Genomic DNA, 20,342 nt, shown 5'->3' with positions numbered 1-20,342 from the left:
TTACATGAGAAAGAAATGAGCATTTAGGCCACATGTAACAATCTGACCTTGTATTTTATGCCTGCTAAAGCATAGTGATGATTCGAGGAAGAGCAATTAAGTGTTGAAGACACAGTATTGGAGAGAATAAAGAGGGTAGTTATTAGATAGTAGGTGGAGAGTGTATGACCTAAACTTCAGGTTACGGATGCGTTTAAGTTATTATTAGTGATAATATCTAGAGTACAGAATGGGACCTAATACCAGCAGCAGAATAGGGGACAACACCTTTAGACAAGAGATTCAGGAATTGAAAAACAAGGTTACTGACATAATGAAGAACTAAGGTAAGAACAATATCAGAGAAGGATAAGATGAGCCAGCGACTAACATCCACAAGAAAGATGTGATGTTTCTTAACTCGGATCTGGGAGATTAGCAGGTATAAAATCATGACAATGATAACACTTTATTAAAAAGTGCTCCTTGAGGAAGTAGCATTTCATCTGTAACCTTAAAGTGAGTAGGAGATGGAGAGGGCATTGGCAAGGAAGTTGGCTAGAGCATTATCATCAGAAGCAAAAAACATGGAACATCTTGCGTAAGGAGTAAAAACGTCCAGAATGGCTGAGACTCATGGAATCCTAAAGCTAAGATGTGGAGCAGAATGTGATGCCAGAAGGCGTGCAGGGACCAGATTACAAAGGCACTTGCTAATCACTTTGGATATTGTCTGTTATAATCCACAGAATTAAGCACTTTATAAAATAAAGGGTATAGACTTTAATTCAGGTGTAATCATTTTTTAATTTCAGTGACATTGGGGTTAAGTAAATAAAATGTGTAGCCAGTGATACATGATTTCAGATTCTGATGTCACCTTTTATTATCCATAAAATTATCCAGCAATTTTTAAATTTATCAACCTTTCTTTTTTCTCATCTGTTTAGTGGTATTTTTTTCTAAAAACATTTTTCAAGATCGAGTTGTTTTATGACATTTTTTCTTGATACATTCAGCAAATATATTTCATACCAAAGCACTCAACAGAACTTTGGGGAAAAATGTTCTTTTATTATCTTAAGGGGTAGTTCAGAATAATTATTCCACCAAAAAGTAAAATAGATCTTTAGTTTGGGAAAAACCCTTTAATCTCAGAGGGCCACTGATTCCCTTCCACTTACAGCTTTTCATCAAGTGGGATCTAGAGACAGATTTACTACAGCTCATGTTCATTAAACACGTTTGTTTGCGTCTGGTCCTTGCAGAAGGTGTCTTTATGGATGACTGTCAGCTTTTGATTTGGGTGAGTTAAGTTAGAGACACAGGACAGGTAAAGCAAGGAGAGAGCTACCTTCAAACAGCTCCATTTATAGAACTATGAGAACCTCAAAAAGGTAATGCCCAGCTCTTTGAATACCCTTAGTAAAGTTAAGAATAAAGATTACAAATATATATTATTAAATTCAACATATTTTTTAACCAATTAATGAAGAGTATACAGAGCATGTTGTAAAAGTTACAATCAAAATTTTCTAAGGATATAAAGAACCCTGTAATTAGCCTAAACTTATTTAAAAATCATATTTCAATTGCTTTGCTGTAGATGTACAATACATATTTACAAAATCATCAAATAATATTAATTAAATTCAAGGGATGATCAGTGATAAATGATTAATAATATAAACACATTTTAATGATTATTTTAAAGTGTTTTATAAAATAATGCAATCAAGTTTAAGTGCAAAATCTGTGTGAGCATTTGCTTCAATTCATCATGAAAACACTAACACTAAAAATTAGGCAAAGCGTTGGTAGGTATAGTTGACTATGCATTTAACCTATGTGACGAGAGCTATTGAGTTTGACATAAAAAACAGCTTTATTTTGCAGTCATGAGGAAGTATGTTAGATTTTTTGCGTGTGTTTCAGCCACTTTTTTTGTAATGTCATTGCATCATCTATAACACCTTTAGCTTCTAATTAATAAAATTGAAAACATGATATTTAGCTTGCATTGCTTTTTCATCTAAAAATTAATATATATAGATTTTAGGACAATGTCTTTTTCACATTGAGAAATTAGATATTACTTTTATCCCTTACTTTACATTTAAAAATTGATGTCAGCTGAATTCACACTGATAGTGTAAAAATCAAAAGAGGTGCCAGGTGCATTAATCCATAATGTGAATAATATGCTCAGATACAAATTATAAAAATTAAGAATCACAAGACACACTGGAGAATATATGGAAATAGAAAATTAGGATTTCTTAAAACCAGACTTAAAATAATTGGGCATATAAAACGGGAATGTTTCTCTTGAAAAAGAGAGAACTTAGTGAAGACATGACTTACCCTCCTGTTTGGGGAAGACAGCCATGCAGAAGATACGTAAGTCTGCAGAACTCCAGAGGAAAGGGCCAATATTGCCTCACAGATCTTAGGGATAGATTCTGTGACAGCCCTAGGAAAACATGTACTGGACTGTCTAAGAAATGAACAACCATACCTGACAGCACTCAAACATCAGCTAGAGAATTATATTTTAGAATGATGTTAAGCAGGAATTTGGGACGGATTATAAGATTTTTTCCATTTGTAAAATCTGATGTTTCTATCAAAAGCTCATTTGTCCTATGATTAAATCAAATTGTAAATTCAAAAAGTGGCATCAAATTATTATTGTACATTGATTGCTAACAAAGATTTTTCTTTTAAAATTTTCATGAGATTCTACTTTGTATCTGGTTATATAGTTTTGGCCTCGTGTCATGGTATTTTTCACTCTAAAATACAACCTTGAAAGTATTTTAATATGATATTTTTGTATCTTCAGATTAGTTTTTTATTTGTTTTCAGATTTGGTTGTAATGACCTTGGCAGAAAACATTTGCCTTAAAATAAAGAAATCCAACCACAAAAGACAGAAGCAGCAGCACCATGGGACCAGCCAATAAATCCCAAATATCTCCAAACACCTTCTTGCTGATGGGCATCCCAGGACTAGAACGTCTGCATGTCTGGATTGGGATTCCTTTCTCCTCCATGTATGTGGTGGCCTTGGTGGGGAATGTGACCATCCTGGCTGTGGTGAGGGCAGAGCGAAGCCTCCACCAGCCTATGTTCCTGTTTCTGTGCATGCTGTCAGTCACTGACCTGATTCTCTCCACATCTACATTGCCCCGTATGCTCTGTCTCTTCTGGCTCGGAGCCCATGATATCACCATTGATGCTTGCTTGGCCCAAATGTTCTTCATCCACAGCTTTACTGCCATGGAATCTGGCTTCTTCTTGGCAATGGCCATTGACCGCTATGTGGCCATCTGTGACCCACTGCGCCACACCACCATTCTCACACGCAGTCGTATTGCCAAAATGGGAGCTGCTGTGGTACTCAGGGGAGTGGTCTTCTTTTCACCACATCCCATTCTGCTCAAACAATTGCCCTACTGCAGAACTCGAATCATTGCACACACTTATTGTGAGTTCATGGCTGTGGTGAAACTGGCATGTGTGGACACAGGGACCACCAAACGCTACAGCCTCAGTGTGGCCTCTGTTATTGGCTCCTGTGATGGCTTTTTTATTGCTGTCTCCTATGTACTAATCCTCAGAGCAATCTTTCATCTTCCATCACAGGAAGCAAGTCTTAAAGCTTTAGGCACGTGTGGTTCCCATGTCTGTGTCATCCTGGTTTTCTACTCCACAGCTGTCTTTACCTTCTTGACCCACCGCTTTGGCCACAATGTGGCTCCCCAAATTCACATTTTCATTGCCAATATGTACCTTCTGGTACCACCTTTTCTTAACCCCATTGTTTATGGTATTAGGACCAAGAAAATTCGAGACCACGTCATTAGTTCTCTAAGGGTAAAAGTTGCCCAACTAAGCTAAAATAGTTTGTAGAGATGGCAGAATCACAAAGGAGGAGGGTAAATGATTGATCCCTTTCTCATAACTGACATTACATTTCACCCACAGAAATCAGACATGTAATAAAATTTTAATGGGGAAGAATAACCACATATAATAGAAACTCTCCAATTCTAGTGCATCCAGTAGGTGTTATATATTTTGCGTGCAACTGGGCTTTCAGGAGCTTACTTAGAACTTGATTGGGAAAGGAATCTCCTTCTATTCTTTGCTAATTCCTGACCTGCGTATAAATATGGGTAGTAGTTTACTTTCAAATAAGAAGTGTTTGAAAAAGGGAAAAAATCTATGAAAATCTTTTTAAAATTCCCAAAGAGAATCTGTTACTGATAAATTCGTGATAACTGTTAATATTCTACAGAAGAAGGAATGTGACTGGCTTCATATCCTCTGCATACATCAAATAATTTTGCATGCATGAACACGAACTGACACATGGGACAAGTTACCAAACAGTAAATGTGGAATGGCTCAGCGTTGCAATAATCAAGTCAACATATCTTTAAATACTCTACGGCTCATAGAATATTATTTTTACCAAAAATAACTTGTGCCTGCCACTGGTTTGTTACATGAATTAAGATAGTATCTCTTTAAACGTTAATCATAGAGTCTCTGGAAAACAAAAGTAACTTTATGTTTGACGCTACATTTTTGGGATATTGCCCAGAACTTTTTCAGGTCCTCTGAACTTGATTCAAATATACTGTGCATCATCAACATGCTACCACCTATTATTGAAGGAAAATACCTATTACAAATCACTCAGTTTAAATGTATTGGTGATTGTGCTACTGGAAATATTAAAAATAAAATTAAGATAAAGAGTATAAATATATTTACTGGAAAAAATCTGGATTTTTTTTCTTAAAAATGTAACTCATTGGGTAGTGCAAAATTAAAAATACTCCAGATACAAGCAATAAATACATGCTAAGTATCATTAAATTGTTGTTCTCTTTTTAGTGATTTACAATTTTAAAAATATTATTTTATAAAATTTTAAAAACATTATTTTATTAAAATTTAATAAAATTTTAAATCACCAAAGAGAGAACAACAACAGAGAACAAATTGTTGTTCTCTTTTTAGTGATTTACAATTTTAAAAATATTTTCACCTTCTTTCTTTTCTCACTATTGGCTTTCTATGCAATCTTAAGGCTTCTTTAAGGTAAATATTTCAGCTTTCCTTCTATATCTCTCCTCCTTAGACACTATTAAATACCACTTTTTAAGTTTTTACCATTTCTCACTAGGAATACTTCAACAGTTTTGGCTAAAGTCTTCAAGGAATTAGCTTGTAATTACTATTTTCAGTGCATCATTTATATAGTTACCTTCCTAAACGTGTGTGTGTCTGTGTGTGTGTGTGTGTGTGTGTGTGTGTGTGTGTTAAAAAACTTGATCATATCAGACACATGAAAGATCCAGGATGGCAAAGAAAAGCTTTATGAATTACCTTTTTTCTTTTTCTTTTAATGTTCTTCCACACAACTTGCAGTCTTTGTACTGACCCTGAAGACTCACACCTGCATTCAAACTTTTATGTCTCTTCACATCTTCATGGCTCTATTTAGATTTCTACTCCATGCTCCATCCCTTTTTCTTACCTAGAAAGAGTCTTCAAGACATAACTCTTATTTAAACTCCTGTACCTTGCTTGAAAGATTACATTATTTCCTTAAATCATGCTAACTAGAGATTCTTCCTACCATTCTTGTACAAAATGTCATAGAATATTGTAGTTTCTCAATAGCCTACTTCGTCAATTAAATTATTAGAAAAGTTAAGCGTTAAGTAAACTGATTCTGAGGACACAATGCCTGATTTAATTACTTATATTTGTCACTTACTGTCTGCATATACTCAGGCAAGTTGCTGAAACTTTCTGGACCTTGCTGTCACAGTAAACAAAATGAATATTATAATATGTATTTTCCTATAGAGTTTTTTTTGTTGTGTTTTTTTTTGAGATGAAAACTCGCTCTGCTGCCCAGGCTAGACTGCAGTGGCCTTTGCCTCTCAGGTACAAGTGATTTTCCTGCCTCATCCTCCCTAGAAGCTGGGACTACAGGCATGCACCACTACACCCAGAGTGTGTGTGTGTGTGTGTGTGTGTGTGTGTGTGTGTGTGTGTGTTTAGTAAAGACAGGCTTTCACCATGCTGGCCAGGCTGGTCTCAAACTCCTGCTTTCAGGTGATCCGGCTGCCTCAGCCTCCCAAAGTGCTGGGATTACAGGCATGAACTACCAGGTCCGGCCATCTTATAGAGTTTTAAGAATTAAATAAGTGAAAGCATATAAGACACTTACTATAGTGTCAAACAGTGAGCCCTTAACAGGTAAACATTAATTAAGGATATGGACTATCATAACAAATATAATTTTGTATGTATATTGTATGCCAGACTTTGTTATACACACGCACATGCACATACACACACATATACATACATATATATATAGATATATATATCATTTAAATTATATAATTATTATAGATAATTATATAACTGAATCACTAGAACAGATATTAGTCTGATTATACAGGTGAGGAATTTGAACTCAGAAGATTAATTTACCAAAGGTCACTAGTTGAATAAGTGACACAGTCTGAATTTAAACTAACATGAAAACACATAAACCCACATTTAGGAACTGTCTTTATTTACTTTTTATTCCTAATACCGCTCAGTATTCTATGCACATGTGTGTTCAATGAATGTTTTCTGAAGAAAAGAATGAAGCAATAAGACATTTGGAATCACTTGTCATATATTTTAGCACTCCTAATCAGGTGATAGTTTTAATTAAGTATCTGAATAAGTTTATACGAATATCTTTTAATAATCCTTGTTAATATAATGGAAAAACATGACAATAACAGTAGGAGCAGCTTTTTACTATGTTAAAGAGAAGAGAATCCCTAGGGAAATGGAGAACTTCAAGACTTACATCTTTTTTTTCTTTTCTTTCTTTCTCTTTTTTTTTTCTTTTTTAATTTTCTTTTCTTTTTTCTTTTTTTTTTTTTTTACTATTTCCTCACCACGAACTGCCTACTCTGCTCCTCTGCTCCTCTGGACCCTAAGTCTATATTGTTTTCTTATTTGGAACTACACTTAATCATGGAATTTAATTGTATTTCTTGGTATATATTAAGGTTGTTTACATGTTATGTTTGAAAATATGAACTATGACATTTGTACTTACAGGTTATCTGCCAATAAATATAAAATTGAAAATGTTCACTAACTTCTCAAAAATACTGCATTAAATTTTAGCTAAGAGATATTCACCTTTTCAACATATTCGTATAATACATACTTATATTTTTGGAGTGGCAAAAGATTGTGCTAGGTTGTGCTATATTCTGAGGAAAAAGAGCAAAACAGAAGTCCGTGCCTCAGGGAGCTTATGTTGATTCAGGAGGTAGGCAGGGAAGTGCTGGGTAGAGAAGGGCGAGGTCCTGGTAAGGGGTCCACCCTCAGATCTGTGCAGATGGACCTAAATAAGAACAGGCACTCCTGCGGAAATTTCCTGCTCTAATGTTGTGTTTTCCAAGATCGCTCTGTCCTGCCATGCCCCACTCCCATCCTGTGTCCACATAAACCTGAGCGCTTAGTAGGCACACACATAAGTGGCTGAAGGTTGAGACCAGCAGATGAGCAGAACAGTGACCACAGAATAACGCAGCAGAGAAAGACAGAAGAGGAGGAACATCTGGACACCAAGGAAAGGTCAGCTGGGACCATGGGAGAAGAGTCCGGCCACTGGGCACCGGACTCCAGGGGAAGGCCACTCAATCTCCCCTCTGGCTCCCCGTCCATCTCGCTGAAAGCCACCTCCACCTCAATAAATTCTTACACTCATCCTTCAAGCCTGCATGTGATCCAATTCTTTCCAGACACGGGGCAAGAGCTTGGGATACAGAAGGCTGTCACACTGGCCCTCTGCCCTTGCGATAAGGCAGAGGGTCCACTCAGCTGATAACACACAAGCTGTCTGTAGATGGCAAGTCTGAAAGAGCTTTGTAACACATGCCCGCTTGGGCTTCGGGAGTTGCACACACCCAACGCTGCCTTGGGGCCAAAACCCAAAAGCGCTCGCCAGGCCTCTGTACCTGCCATCTGCAGACTCCTTCTAGAGGGCTTGAGCTGCAGGGACCAAGCAGGAGAGCCACACCCCTGTCCCATGTCCCGCAAGGGGAGTCAGAGAACTCTCTTGTTTAAATATTATGGTTGAGGTGGCCTAATGTAAGCAAGTGATACTCAAATGCATAAGTACACTGAATAGTAATTGCTACCAAGGAGGAACATGAGTTTCTATAAGGGGGATAACATGGCATTGCGATCTATTCTGGGGGAATCAAGAAAAGCTTTTTAAAAAGTGAGAATTAGTTCAGTGGCGAATTGGAGTTAAATAGCAGAGGTGAGGAAGAAGGGTCATGAAAGTGGGGGTGGTTGTGCTACAGGGAGAGAGCGCAAAATGCATGAACATGGGCTCATCTTAAGATAGGATGAGGTATAAAACCTTCAATGAACAGAGGGGAGCCTACTTTTTAGTCTAGAGTACACAGAGTGAACTAAATAGTGGTCTGAGTAAGTCTGGGGTAGCAGCATGCAGGAAGGGGAAAAGCATGCTAAGAATTCTCAATTTTATACTAAAAAATTAGATGAAGACATTAAAACTTTAAGGAAGTAGAGTGACATCATCAGATTTGTGTTTTAAAAAGATGCTACCCAGTCTTTTTTTTTTTTTTTTTTTTTTTTTTGAGACGGAGTTTCGCTCTTGTTACCCAAGCTGGAGTGCTATGGCGCGATCTCGGCTCACCACAACCTCCGCCTCCTGGGTTCAGGCAATTCTCCTGCCTCAGCCTCCTGAGCAGCTGGGATTACAGGCACGTGCTACCATACCCAGCTAATTTTTTTTTTGTATTTTTAGTAGAGATGGGGTTTCACCATTTTGACCAGGATGGTCTCGATCTCTTGACCTTGTGATCCACCCGCCTCGGCCTCCCAACGTGCTGGGATTACAGGCTTGAGCCACCGCGCCCGGCCTAAGTCGCTACCCAGTCTTAAAGCAGAAGGAGATCCTGTGTCTTGTGACAACATGGATGATGAACCTGGAGAATAAAACATGTTATTTTTTCTTTTTTTTTTAATTTTAGAATCAGGGAAAAATGTGCTTGTTACACAGGCATTACATGAATAATGGTGGAGGTTAGGCATCTAGTGTACCAGTCACCCAAATATTGGACATGGTACCCAGTAGGTAAGTTTTTAAACCTTACCTCTCTTTCTTTCTCTTTTGGAGTCCCCAGAGTCTATTTTCTACAACTTTATGCTAACATGTACCATTTACTTATCTGTCACATATAGATGAGAACACACAATATTTTATTTATTTATGTATTGTTGTTGCATTTTATGTTTTGGGGTACATGTGAAGAACATGCAAGATTGCTGCCTAGGTACACACATGGCAGTGTGGTTTGCTGCCTTCCTCCCCTTCACCTATATCTGACATTTCTCCCCATGCTATCTCTCCCCACCTCCCCACCCCCGGTCCTTCCCCAATTTCCCCCAACAAACCCCAGTGTGTAGTGCTCCCCTCCCTGTGTCTACGGAGAACACACAATATTTGATTTTCTGGTTCTGCATTAGTTCACTTATGATAATGGCCTCCAGTTGAATCTATATTGTTGCAAAGAACATAATACTGTTCTTTTCTTTAAGGCTGTATAGTGTTCCATGGCATATTTGTACCACATTTCTTTATCCAATCAACTGTGAATACTTAGTTTGATTTTCTGACTTTGCTGTAGTAGATAGTGCTGAGATAAACATGTGAGTACATGTGTCTTTTAAAAAATATAATGATTTCTTTTCCTTTGTGTAAATTCTCAGTAGTAGGATTAATTGCTGGGTTGAATAGTAGTTCTAGTTTTAGTTCTTTGCAATATCTCCATACTGTTTTCCATAGATGTTGAACTTATTTACATTCCCACCAACTTTATACTAAGGTTCTATTTTTTTCTGCATCCATGCCAAGATCTGTTGTTTTTTGACATTTTGATAGTATCCATGCTGACTAAGGTAAGGTGGTATCTTCCTGTGGTTTTAATTTGTGTTTCTCTGATGATTAGTGATGCTCAACATTTTTTATTGTGTTTGTTGGCCACTTATATTTCTGCTTTTGATAAATCTCTGTTCATATTACTTGCCCAGTTTTTAATGAGGTTTTTTTTTTCTTGTTGAGTTGTTGGAATTCCTTTCTTTTTTTGGGGGGGGGGTTTGTTTTTATTTTTTATTCTGAACTGCATGACTGTATGGAGTTTCTTATAGAGTCTATATATTAATCCTTTGTCAGAGGCATAATTTGCAACATTTCTACCATTCTGCAGGTTGTCTGTTTACTATGTTGATTATTTCTTTTGCTGTAAGGGATCTTTTTAGTTTTAGTTCCATTTGTCTATTTTTGTTTCTGTTGCATTTGCTTTTGTGGCCTTGTTAAAAATTATTTGCTTAGGGTAATCCCCAGAAGAATTTTTCCTAGGTTTTCTTCTATAATTTTTATAGTTTAGGGTCTTATGTTCAGATCTTTAATCGATCATCTCAAAGTAATTTTTATATATGGTGACAGGTAGGAGTACAGTTTCATTCTTCTGAAAATGATTAGATAGTTTTCTCAGAAACGTTTATTGTATAGAGTATTTTTGCTTATTTTTTTTTTTTGTCAACTTTATTGAAGATCAGTTGGTTGCAAGTATGTGGTTTTGTTTCTGGGTTCTCTATTCTGTTCCATTGATCTGTTGGTCTAATTTTCTACTGCTACCTTGATGTTTCAGTTACTATAGCCTCCTAGTATAAATTGAAGTTAGGCAATGTGATAGATTCAGAATTATTATTTTCCCTCAGTAGTGCTTTTGCTATTTAACTTTGTTGTTGTTGTTCCATTAACTTCAGGAACTTTTTTCTGATTCTGTGAAAAATGACATCCATAATTTGGTAGAAATTGCATAGCATCTATAGACTTCTTTGGGTAATATGGTCATTACACTGACATTGTTTCTTCCAAACCATGAGCCAACTGGTTGTTTTTTCATTTATTTGTATCTTCTATAATTTTTTTAAATAACTGTGTTGTAATTTTCTTTGTAGTGATCCTTTGCCTCCTTGGTTAGATGTATTCCTAGTTATTTTATATTTTTTGTGGTGATTGTAAAGGGAATTTAGCTTGTAATTTGGTTTAAGTTTGAATGTTATTGGTGTATAGAAATACTACTGATTTTTTCTGCATTGATTTCATGTACTGAGACTTTTCTGAAGCTGCAAATCAGGTCTAGGAGTTTTCCAGAAAAGTCTTTAGGGTTTTCTAGATATACAATCATGTCATCAGTGAACCCAGATAATTTGACTTCCTCTTTTCCATTTGAATGCCTGTTATTTCTTTCTCTTGCCTGAAAGCTCTAGTCAGGACTTCCATAACTTTGATATATAGGAATGGTGAGAATGGACATCTTTGCTTGTGGAAGGTAATGTGTTATTTGTAAATTAAATAGGGCAGACATAGAAAACAAACAAATAAGCAACAACGACAACAACAACAACAAAAAACCCTTTCATTATCTTAAATATATGTGGAATCTTAATTAAAAATAAAAGGTGAATACCCAGAAACAGAGAAACAGAGTAGAAACAGGGGTGGCAATGAATGGAGTTATGAGGAGGGGAAGATGTAGGTCAAGATGTGCAAAGCTGCAGATTTATCAGATGAATAAGCATAGAGAGCTAATATTCAGCCTGAGGACTGTAACTAATAATATAGTATTGTATAATGAAAATTTACCCAGCTAATAGATTTTAGGTTCTCTTAGCAAAAATAAAGTAGGCCAGGCATGGTGGCTCACTCCGGTAATCCCAGCACTTTGGGGGGCCAAGGAGGGTGGATCATCTGAAGTCAGGAGTTCGAGACCAGCCTGGCCAACAGGATGAAACCCCATCTCTACTAAAAATAAAAAAAATTGGAATAAAAAAAATTAGCCAGGTGTGGTGGTGCACATCTGTAATCTAAGCTATTCTGGAAGCTAAGACAGGAAAATTGCTGGAACCTGGGAGGTGGAGGTAGCAGTGAGCCAAGATTGTACCATTGCCCTTCAGCCCAGGCGACAATAGCAAGACTCCAACTCAAATAAATAAATAAGTAAATAAATAAATAAATAACTATGGGAGATAATAGACATTAATTTGCTTTAATGTAGTAACTATTTCACCGTGTATATCAAAACATTGTGTTTTACAACTTACACACAGTGAAACTATTTACAATAAAATATGTGGTATACTTTATATAAAAAAGACACCATTGTAACTGCAATGAGGTAAATGGGTTTGAGACAAAGAATGCTAAGTACAAAGTCTGCAAAGAATACAAAGTACAATGTAGATATAAAGTTTACTAGGACAATATGATAGTGACTTGATTCAGATTGGCAACAACCATGGTGGAAAGAATTAGATTTGAGCACCCTGATTATACTTTAGGCTGTGGGACATGCTTAAAGACTCTGATAATCTCACATGTTATATAACTATCACTATCCCTGGCAACACTATTCCAGGGTTAGAGTCCAGAGTCAATGATAAAAACATGGAATGTGTGTGTGTGTGTGTGTGTGTGTGTGTGTGTGTGTGCATGCTCATGCACCCACACACCCATGAGTGTGTATGGGTGCATTTATTCATACAAAAATATTTAAGGACCTAAAATTTGCAAGGAACTGTGGAAATAATAGGGGAAAAACACAACCCAAATTAACATTAATGTGTTAAAACCCCACCACCTTCTCTGACCAAAGAGTTCTCAACATTTTCTCCACTTTTTTGGGTCTACTCACAAGTTTAGTTTCTTATTCCTGTAAGAAATCATTCTGCAACTCAGTTCTTCCTAAACCTAGTATTTATTGTACAACCTATTTTTGCTCCCTAGGGCTCCTCTCTTGTACTTACTCCTGTCCCCCTTCAATGTCACTAGAAATGAAAATGACAAACTACTGATTTTGAAGCAAGCTATAGCAATTTGTGTGCCGTTATAGATACAAGCAACTCTGCCTTCAATATAATCCTTCCACGGCTCTGGACTTTCTTTAATTTTCATCCTAAATGATTTCTCAGTCTCTACTCCTCCTTCTGGAGTTCCTAAACCAAATCAGCGCACTTCCTACAATACACTAACATTTTTACAGTAATACTAAACATTTGCTGTTTTCCACATGTGCTATCCTCAATGATTTACTATGGGATTTGTTCCCCCAAATACCCAAGCTATGAAAAACACCCTGGTTAACTAAAAGGCCACTAGGGATGCAGGAGGGTTAGGGAAAACCAACATAAATCAGCCTCAAACCCACATAGTTCATCATATTCTGGAGATCCACAGATCTTCCTCATACTTCAAGTGGACTTTGTTAGTCTTTGAGTCATTGTGATCAGACTCACAACGATCTACAGGTACTTCTCCAGGAAAAGGGACAAAAGAGGGAAGGGGTAAATGCTAGAAAACCCTGAGGTGGAAAAAGTCATGTAGGAAAAGTCTTTTCAAATCTTTTCAACCAAATACTCCACAATTGTTAACCCTTGTAAGACCATGGTTAGGTTCTGCAGTGCTTGGAATGCCTAAGAACATTATTTAGAAAATAGTAAATATCTTTCAAATTTTTGCCTAATGTTGCCTTTACTTATAGTTAATATTGATTCAGTTGTTGCTGGCAATTGCTTCTGATCATTTGGACCAAAACTTGCCATTTTGCTTTTAAAGTTTCAATATTATCCTATTACTACTACAAGATAATTTTTATATATAGTATTCCTGATAAATGATTACCAGTTTCTAATTGAAAATTCTACTGATGGTGAGCTTCTGGTTTACAATAATGCCTTTTCAGTTTGAAAGCAGTTCTTTGTGATAGGATTCTGTGCTTTATTGAACTAAAATGTAAATTTTCATTTTTACTTTTTAACACCTTTTTTTGGTCAGGTATCTACCTCTGGTGATCATATATATATATATATATATATATATATATATATATATATACACACACACACACACAATTATTATAAATATATAAATATATATATTATTCATATATATGTAAATATATATATAATCACCAAACAACCATATATATATATGGGTTGTTTTCCTTTTAACACATAGTGAATCTAAAAATATTTGAGGACAAAATTACCAGAATCATCAAATATTCCTTCTTACGATATCAATTTAAGACAATCCATTTTCCTAGTCAAAGTTCTTTCCAAAAAACAAACAAAACAAAATGAACATTTTATATATATATATATATGTATATATATAATTTTTATTTTTATTTTTATACTTTAAGTTCTGGAGTACATGTGCAGATCTTGCAGGATTATTACACAGGAATACACATGCCATGGTGGTTTGCTGCCTCCATCCCCTTATCACCTACATTAGCTATTTCTTCTAATGTTATTGTTTCTTTTAACTTTGTACTTCATAGAAAAGTAAAAGAAGGGTATTTCTAGGGCAACCAAATATTCAAAGAATTATGCTAGGAATATGTGTGTATTTATCCAATATTGGAATTTAATGACAGACTTAATCTTCACTACTAACTTTGCAACATATGCCTTATCCCATTTTGTTGACATAAACAAATTAGCATGAAAGCATTAAATAACTTGGACAAATCACATAGAACAAGTGGCAGGGCTGAGATTCTATTCCAGACACCTGTTATGCCAAATACCTTGGTATTTTCACTATAGCAAGTTAACTTCCAGGAGCCCTATCACTCAGCTGTGGTGTGCCTTTTACCAAATGCAGTTGGCACATTAAAATTATATTGAATAACTCAATTGATAATAAAATGCTCAGTAGTATTTTTAAAATCTGCTGCCCTATTTGAGGATCTTACCTATTTAGAGTAAATTAATTTTAAAAAGTCCCACTCAAAATTTATATAATCTAAGCCTAAGTTTTAATTTTTTTTTGTTTTAAAGGCTAATACTATGGCAGAAATAAAAATATATAATTAATTAAAATAAACAAAATCGATGAATTGGCATTAAAAATTGTGAACATACTGAATAGAATTTGGTATTCAATTGATACAGATATAAATAAAAACACTAATAATTCAAGTTCATTAACTAAGCTAAATAATCAACACAATATTAATATTTCTATACTTTTATTTTTGAAGCAACTTTGTGATACACAGTTTTATTCTTTATTTTAAGTTTTTATTGGTATTTTTTCATGTCATTGTTATTTATAGAGAGTTGAAATGTTTCTAACAAGATGGGAGTCTAAAACTTAATTTTGAAATTTAATTATAATTGTATTCTCAACAAAATGTCTTATTTCTATAGACTTATTTTTGTATTTATTATGTATTTATTTGGTTTCAGCTTTTAATATGTTGAGTAAATACAGTCTTTGAGCTATGAAAACCATAATTTGGTTAATTTATTTTACTAATAATTTATAAATATGTATATCTATTTAGAATAGTTATATACATTAAAATATTTCAAATTCTTATTTCTGTAGAAAGATGTGTTACTATTAATCCCCAAACTTTACTCCCCTTATAAAAACACACAGATATACATATATAAAGAAAACTATTAATTTATGTTTATCTGTACCCATTCCCAAACCAGGCTTTATTGGGCAATCTGGAAACTTAATACTAAATTATTATCCATTGAGGTGATTTTGAATTCCAATTTTGTCATCCAAAACATCTGTTATTACTTCAGATTGGCCTCATGCTTTCTAAACATCAGATCAGCAGACTTCCTAGGTCCTTTGTCAAAATCAACAATTTGTAGCTAAATATTCCAGGAAGAATATCAAAGCAAACTCCAATCCCAGAAACTGGGGACAATTAACTGAGTATGATAAAACTGGGTATGATTAAGTTTAGCCTTCTTGTCTTGAGCGAAAACTATACTTTCTGGCTGGTTCATATCCCTACTCCCTGTCTGTAATGTTGAAAGCATTATCCTGCTATGGACTGATATAGAGGAAAAAAAATTCTAGAGAATTACAAAAATTGACTATTAGACAGAATCAGAGCTACAGAAGAATCTAAAAAATTGAGTTGATATACCTTTATCGAAAATATATCCCTGAGACTGCAATTCCCTTTTGCAGAGGAAATAGAATCATTCCCCTCTCCACCACAAGTAGCTGAAGGCTTCATTTGATCATTAGTTTACACAAAATAATCATGAGTTTCACCACCATAAACTACTGTAATGACCAGCATTTTATAGGTGCAAATGATGCAATGATTCCAAAATATTCCCTTTTGTTTCCCCCTAGGAATCAGACATTGAGGAGCTCAGGTTAGGGATGTCCTCTTGCAACAGTTCCATTCCTCAGCCCTCGGTATTTACTCTGGCTGGAATTCCTGGCCTTGAATCTTTCCATGGCTGGTTCTCTGTGCCTTTTTTCTTGGTATTTCTCATTACAGTCATTGGCAATGTCACCATCTTATGTATCATCCGGATAGAGAAGAGTCTTCATGAGCCCATGTTTCTCCTCCTGGCCATGCTGTCAATTATTGACCTGTGTCTTGTCAGTGTCACAGTGCCCCGTATACTGGCTATCTTCTGGGTGAATGCCAAGGAAATCAGTTTCAATGCCTGCCTCACACAGATATTTTTCATTCCTTCATTTTATGTCATGGAATCTGGGATTCTCCTGGCCATGGCTTTTGACAGATTTGTGGCTATCTGGTACCCTTTAAGATATACAACCATCCTTGCTAACAACATGCTTGTGAAGATGGCACTGGCTATCCTGGCAAGAGCAGTGGCTGTGCTGACCCCAGCCCCAATTCTGACGAAAAGATTACAAAGCTTCCAAACCCCCATAATTCCTTACTCCTACTGTGCATACATGGCTGTGGCACTGATAGCCTGTGAAGACATCTCTGACCACATTGTCTATGGACTCATGGTTATTGTAGCATCTGTGGGATTTGACCTGTTTTTTATCATTCTGTCATATGGACTTATCCTTCATGCTGTCTTTCGGATACCGTCTTGGGATGCACGGGGCAAAGCTCTCAGTACGTGTGGCTCTCATCTTTGTGTCATTGGTCTTTTTTATTCTCCTGTTGTCTTCTCTGTTCTGGCCCAGATTTTAGGCTACCATATGGCTCCCTATATGCAGATCATCGTTGACAATCTCTACTTCCTAATTCCTCCCATGGTTAATCCCTTAATTTATGGGGCCAGGACCAAACAAATGCGGGAGTGGGTACTGCAGATATTTCACTGTTATAGAGACTAACGTTTATACCATTGGTGGACAGGATAGCTGGAGATGTTACGCTGGAAGTTAGGTTGGAGGGAGAGATAATTCCTGCCAGGTTTTTGGGTTCATAGGAAAGGAATAACTAAAGCAGCGGAAAGACTTAGTCAGCATGATTATATAGCTGGGACATGGTCTTTCAATCAGGATGCAGTTATAAAACCTTCATAGCCAGAACCCTACCCAGACACTTAGGCAAGTAATAAAATAGGAAATATTTTATTGATACTTACCTAATTACAACACATCAAAAACAGATTTCAAATGAGGTTAAAATGCAATTTAGGCACATACTCTCATGATGAATGGGGAAAATAATTATACAAAGGTTTATTCTTCTTTATTTTTTTCTCATCTTTATTTAGGTTTTAGCTATTTTGCCAACATAAAATAACATATGATGAAAAATTATCCTAACTGAAATAAATAAATATAAATATCCATGAACACATAAACAAATAATGAGCTTCTTTTCTCTGTCTAAAGGATTTTCAAAAAAAGAAAGGTCATCTTAGTGATATACAAAAGATTGGACCTGTGAGGTAGGCATTTTATAAGTTAAAAAAAATTTTTTAAAGCTATTTTTTAAAACTTTTATTTCAGGGGTGTATGTGATGGTTTGTTACGTAGGAAAACACATGCCATGGGAGTTTGTTGTACAGATTATTTCATTACCCAGGTACTAGGGTCAGTATCCAATAGCTATCTTTTCTGCTTCTCTCCCTCCTTCCACCACCCACCCTCAAGTAGACCCCAGTGTTTGTTGTTTCCTTCTTTGTGTTTATAAGCCCTTATTATTTAGCTCCCACTTAGAATTGAGGGCATGTGGTATTTAGTTTTCTGTTCCTGCATTTGTTTGCTATGGATAACAGCCTCCAGCTCCATCCGTGTTTCCGCAAAAGCATGATATCATTCTTTTTTGTGGCTGCATAGCATTCCATGGTACATATGTGCCACGTTTTCTTTATCCAATCTACCATTAACGGGCAGTTAGGATGATTCCATGTCTTTGCTATTGTAAATAGTGCTACGGTGAACATTCACGTACATGTGTCTTTATGGCAGCATGATTTACATTCCTTTGGGTATATACCCAGTAAGAGGATTCCTAGGTTGAATGGTAGCTCTGCTTTAAGCTCTTTGAGGGATTGCCTTACTGCTTTCCACAATGCTTGGACTCCCTTACAATCCCAGCAAGAGCATGTAAGTGTTCCCTTTTCTCCAGAACCTTGCCAGCGTTTGCTATTTTTTAACTTTTTAATAATAGCCATTCTGACTGGTGTAAGATGGGACCTCATTGCAGTTTTGATTTTTATTTCCCTGATGATCAGTAATATTGAGCCTTTTTCTATGTTCTTTTGGTTACATGTATGTCTGCTTTTGAATTGTGTCTGTTCATGCCCTTTGCTGCCTATTCAATCAGGTTGTTTGTTTTTTTTCTTGTGAATTTAAGTTCCTTGTAGATATTGGATATTAGGCCTTTGTCAGATGCGTGGTTTGCAAATATTTTCTCCCATTCTGTAGGTTGTCTGTTTACTCTGTTGATAGTTTCTTTTGCTGTGCAGGAGCTCTTGAGTTTAAATAGATCCAACTTCTCAAGTTTTGTTTTGTTGTGATTGATTTTGGTGTCTTTGTCATAAAATATTTGCCCATTTCTATGCCCAGGATAGTATTGCCTAGGTTGTCTTTTTTTTTTTTTTTGAGACGGTGTTTCGCTCTTGTTACCCAGGCTGGAGTGCAATGGCACGATCTCGGCTCACCGCAACCTCCGCCTCCTGGGTTCAGGCAATTCTCCTGCCTCAGCCTCCTGAGTAGCTGGGATTACAGGCACGCGCCACCATGCCCAGCTAATTTTTTGTATTTTTAGTAGAGACGGGGTTTCACCATGTTGACCTGGATGGTCTCGATCTCTGGACCTCGTGATCCACCCGCCTCGGCCTCCCAAAGTGCTGGGATTACAAGCTTGAGCCACCGCGCCCGGCCTGCCTAGGTTGTCTTTAAGGGTTTTTATTAAATATCAACTTCTAAAACAAGAGACAGATATATGTAAATCATACCCATCTTATTAATAAACCTACACACAGATATTTATTTACATAAACATATACAAATATACACATTTCTTTCAAATACATACTTCCATTCATTTTGTTTATAAATAGCTAGTTTGTTCTACCTCTCTGCCTATCTCACTTTCTTATGCTATCATATTTAAAGTTACAACATTTATACACCTTATCTGAGATATGCATACATTCACAAGAATGTGTATGTGTACATATACTTGATGCACACATTCAATTTTATAAATAGATATGCAAAACCACTATTAGTCTTATCACAGTTTGCCAGTTTTGAGAGACACATATTTGCTCAAACAAATTAACGATCCATCTCAGAATGCTGCTTCCACATTCTCTTATTCAACTTTTAGAACTCATCTTACACAATGCTTCCTTCTGCCAGCCTTCCTTGATCTCACCTCTCCTCTTTCTCTCCACTCTGTATCAGTTGCCTTTTGATTGGTCTCCAGTACCACCCAGTCTTTCCATAGTCACAAAACATGTCAAACAGTATGAGAACTGTCTTTTTAGCATGATCATTTTCTAGACAAAAATGAATGTTTTATTTATTCTTATTTTCAAATAAGCTGGAATTTTCGTTATACGTAGGTTTAATAAATATTTATTGAATAAATGAGTCCCACTTCAAACAGCCTCTGATTAGACAACAAGGATCATAAAACAATGTATACATTTCAACATTCAGCCCATCCACTATAAAGAGAATAGGATGATAAGAAAGGGATGATAAGAGAAGAGACAAACAAAATAAATGGATATAGGTAGGAAGAGAAGGAAGGAGAGAGAATTGGGAGGGAAGGAGAAAAGAAGCATTTTGTTTCCCAGCTGACATTCCTCTCCATTGAGAATCCTTTTCAGTGAAATCTCCTCAACTTCATTTCTGAGTATTATTTAAGATACGTTCTTTCACCTTCAGTGGTTCAATGTATTATCTAAAGTATGATTCCTCTTCTCCATTA

At 36.0% G+C, this 20,342-nt stretch overlaps 2 protein-coding genes across 2 annotated transcripts; both read left to right on the top strand.

Moving 5' to 3' along the window:
- The first annotated feature begins 2,928 nt into the window (after nucleotides 1–2,928).
- LOC101047211 (olfactory receptor 52M1-like) lies at nucleotides 2,929–3,882 on the top strand. The gene has a single exon (XM_003923830.1). The coding sequence runs from the start codon at nucleotides 2,929–2,931 to the stop codon at nucleotides 3,880–3,882; it is 954 nt and encodes a 317-aa protein (XP_003923879.1).
- A 12,451-nt stretch (nucleotides 3,883–16,333) lies between these two features.
- Nucleotides 16,334–17,278, top strand: LOC101047535 (olfactory receptor 52B2-like). Its single transcript, XM_003923831.3, has one exon. The coding sequence runs from the start codon at nucleotides 16,334–16,336 to the stop codon at nucleotides 17,276–17,278; it is 945 nt and encodes a 314-aa protein (XP_003923880.1).
- Nucleotides 17,279–20,342: the final 3,064 nt, after the last annotated feature.

This window comes from Saimiri boliviensis, chromosome 6 (assembly GCF_048565385.1).
Source record: "Saimiri boliviensis isolate mSaiBol1 chromosome 6, mSaiBol1.pri, whole genome shotgun sequence".
Lineage (NCBI taxonomy): Eukaryota > Metazoa > Chordata > Mammalia > Primates > Cebidae > Saimiri > Saimiri boliviensis.
The sequence above is the reverse complement of the archived record's forward strand: the minus strand, read 5'-3'. Positions and strand labels throughout refer to the sequence as shown.

What these genes read in the sequence shown, in the direction of transcription:
- LOC101047211 (XM_003923830.1), top strand. Translation starts at nt 2,929, where the DNA reads ATGGGACCAGCCAATAAATCCCAAATATCTCCAAACACCTTCTTGCTG.
- LOC101047535 (XM_003923831.3), top strand. Translation starts at nt 16,334, where the DNA reads ATGTCCTCTTGCAACAGTTCCATTCCTCAGCCCTCGGTATTTACTCTG.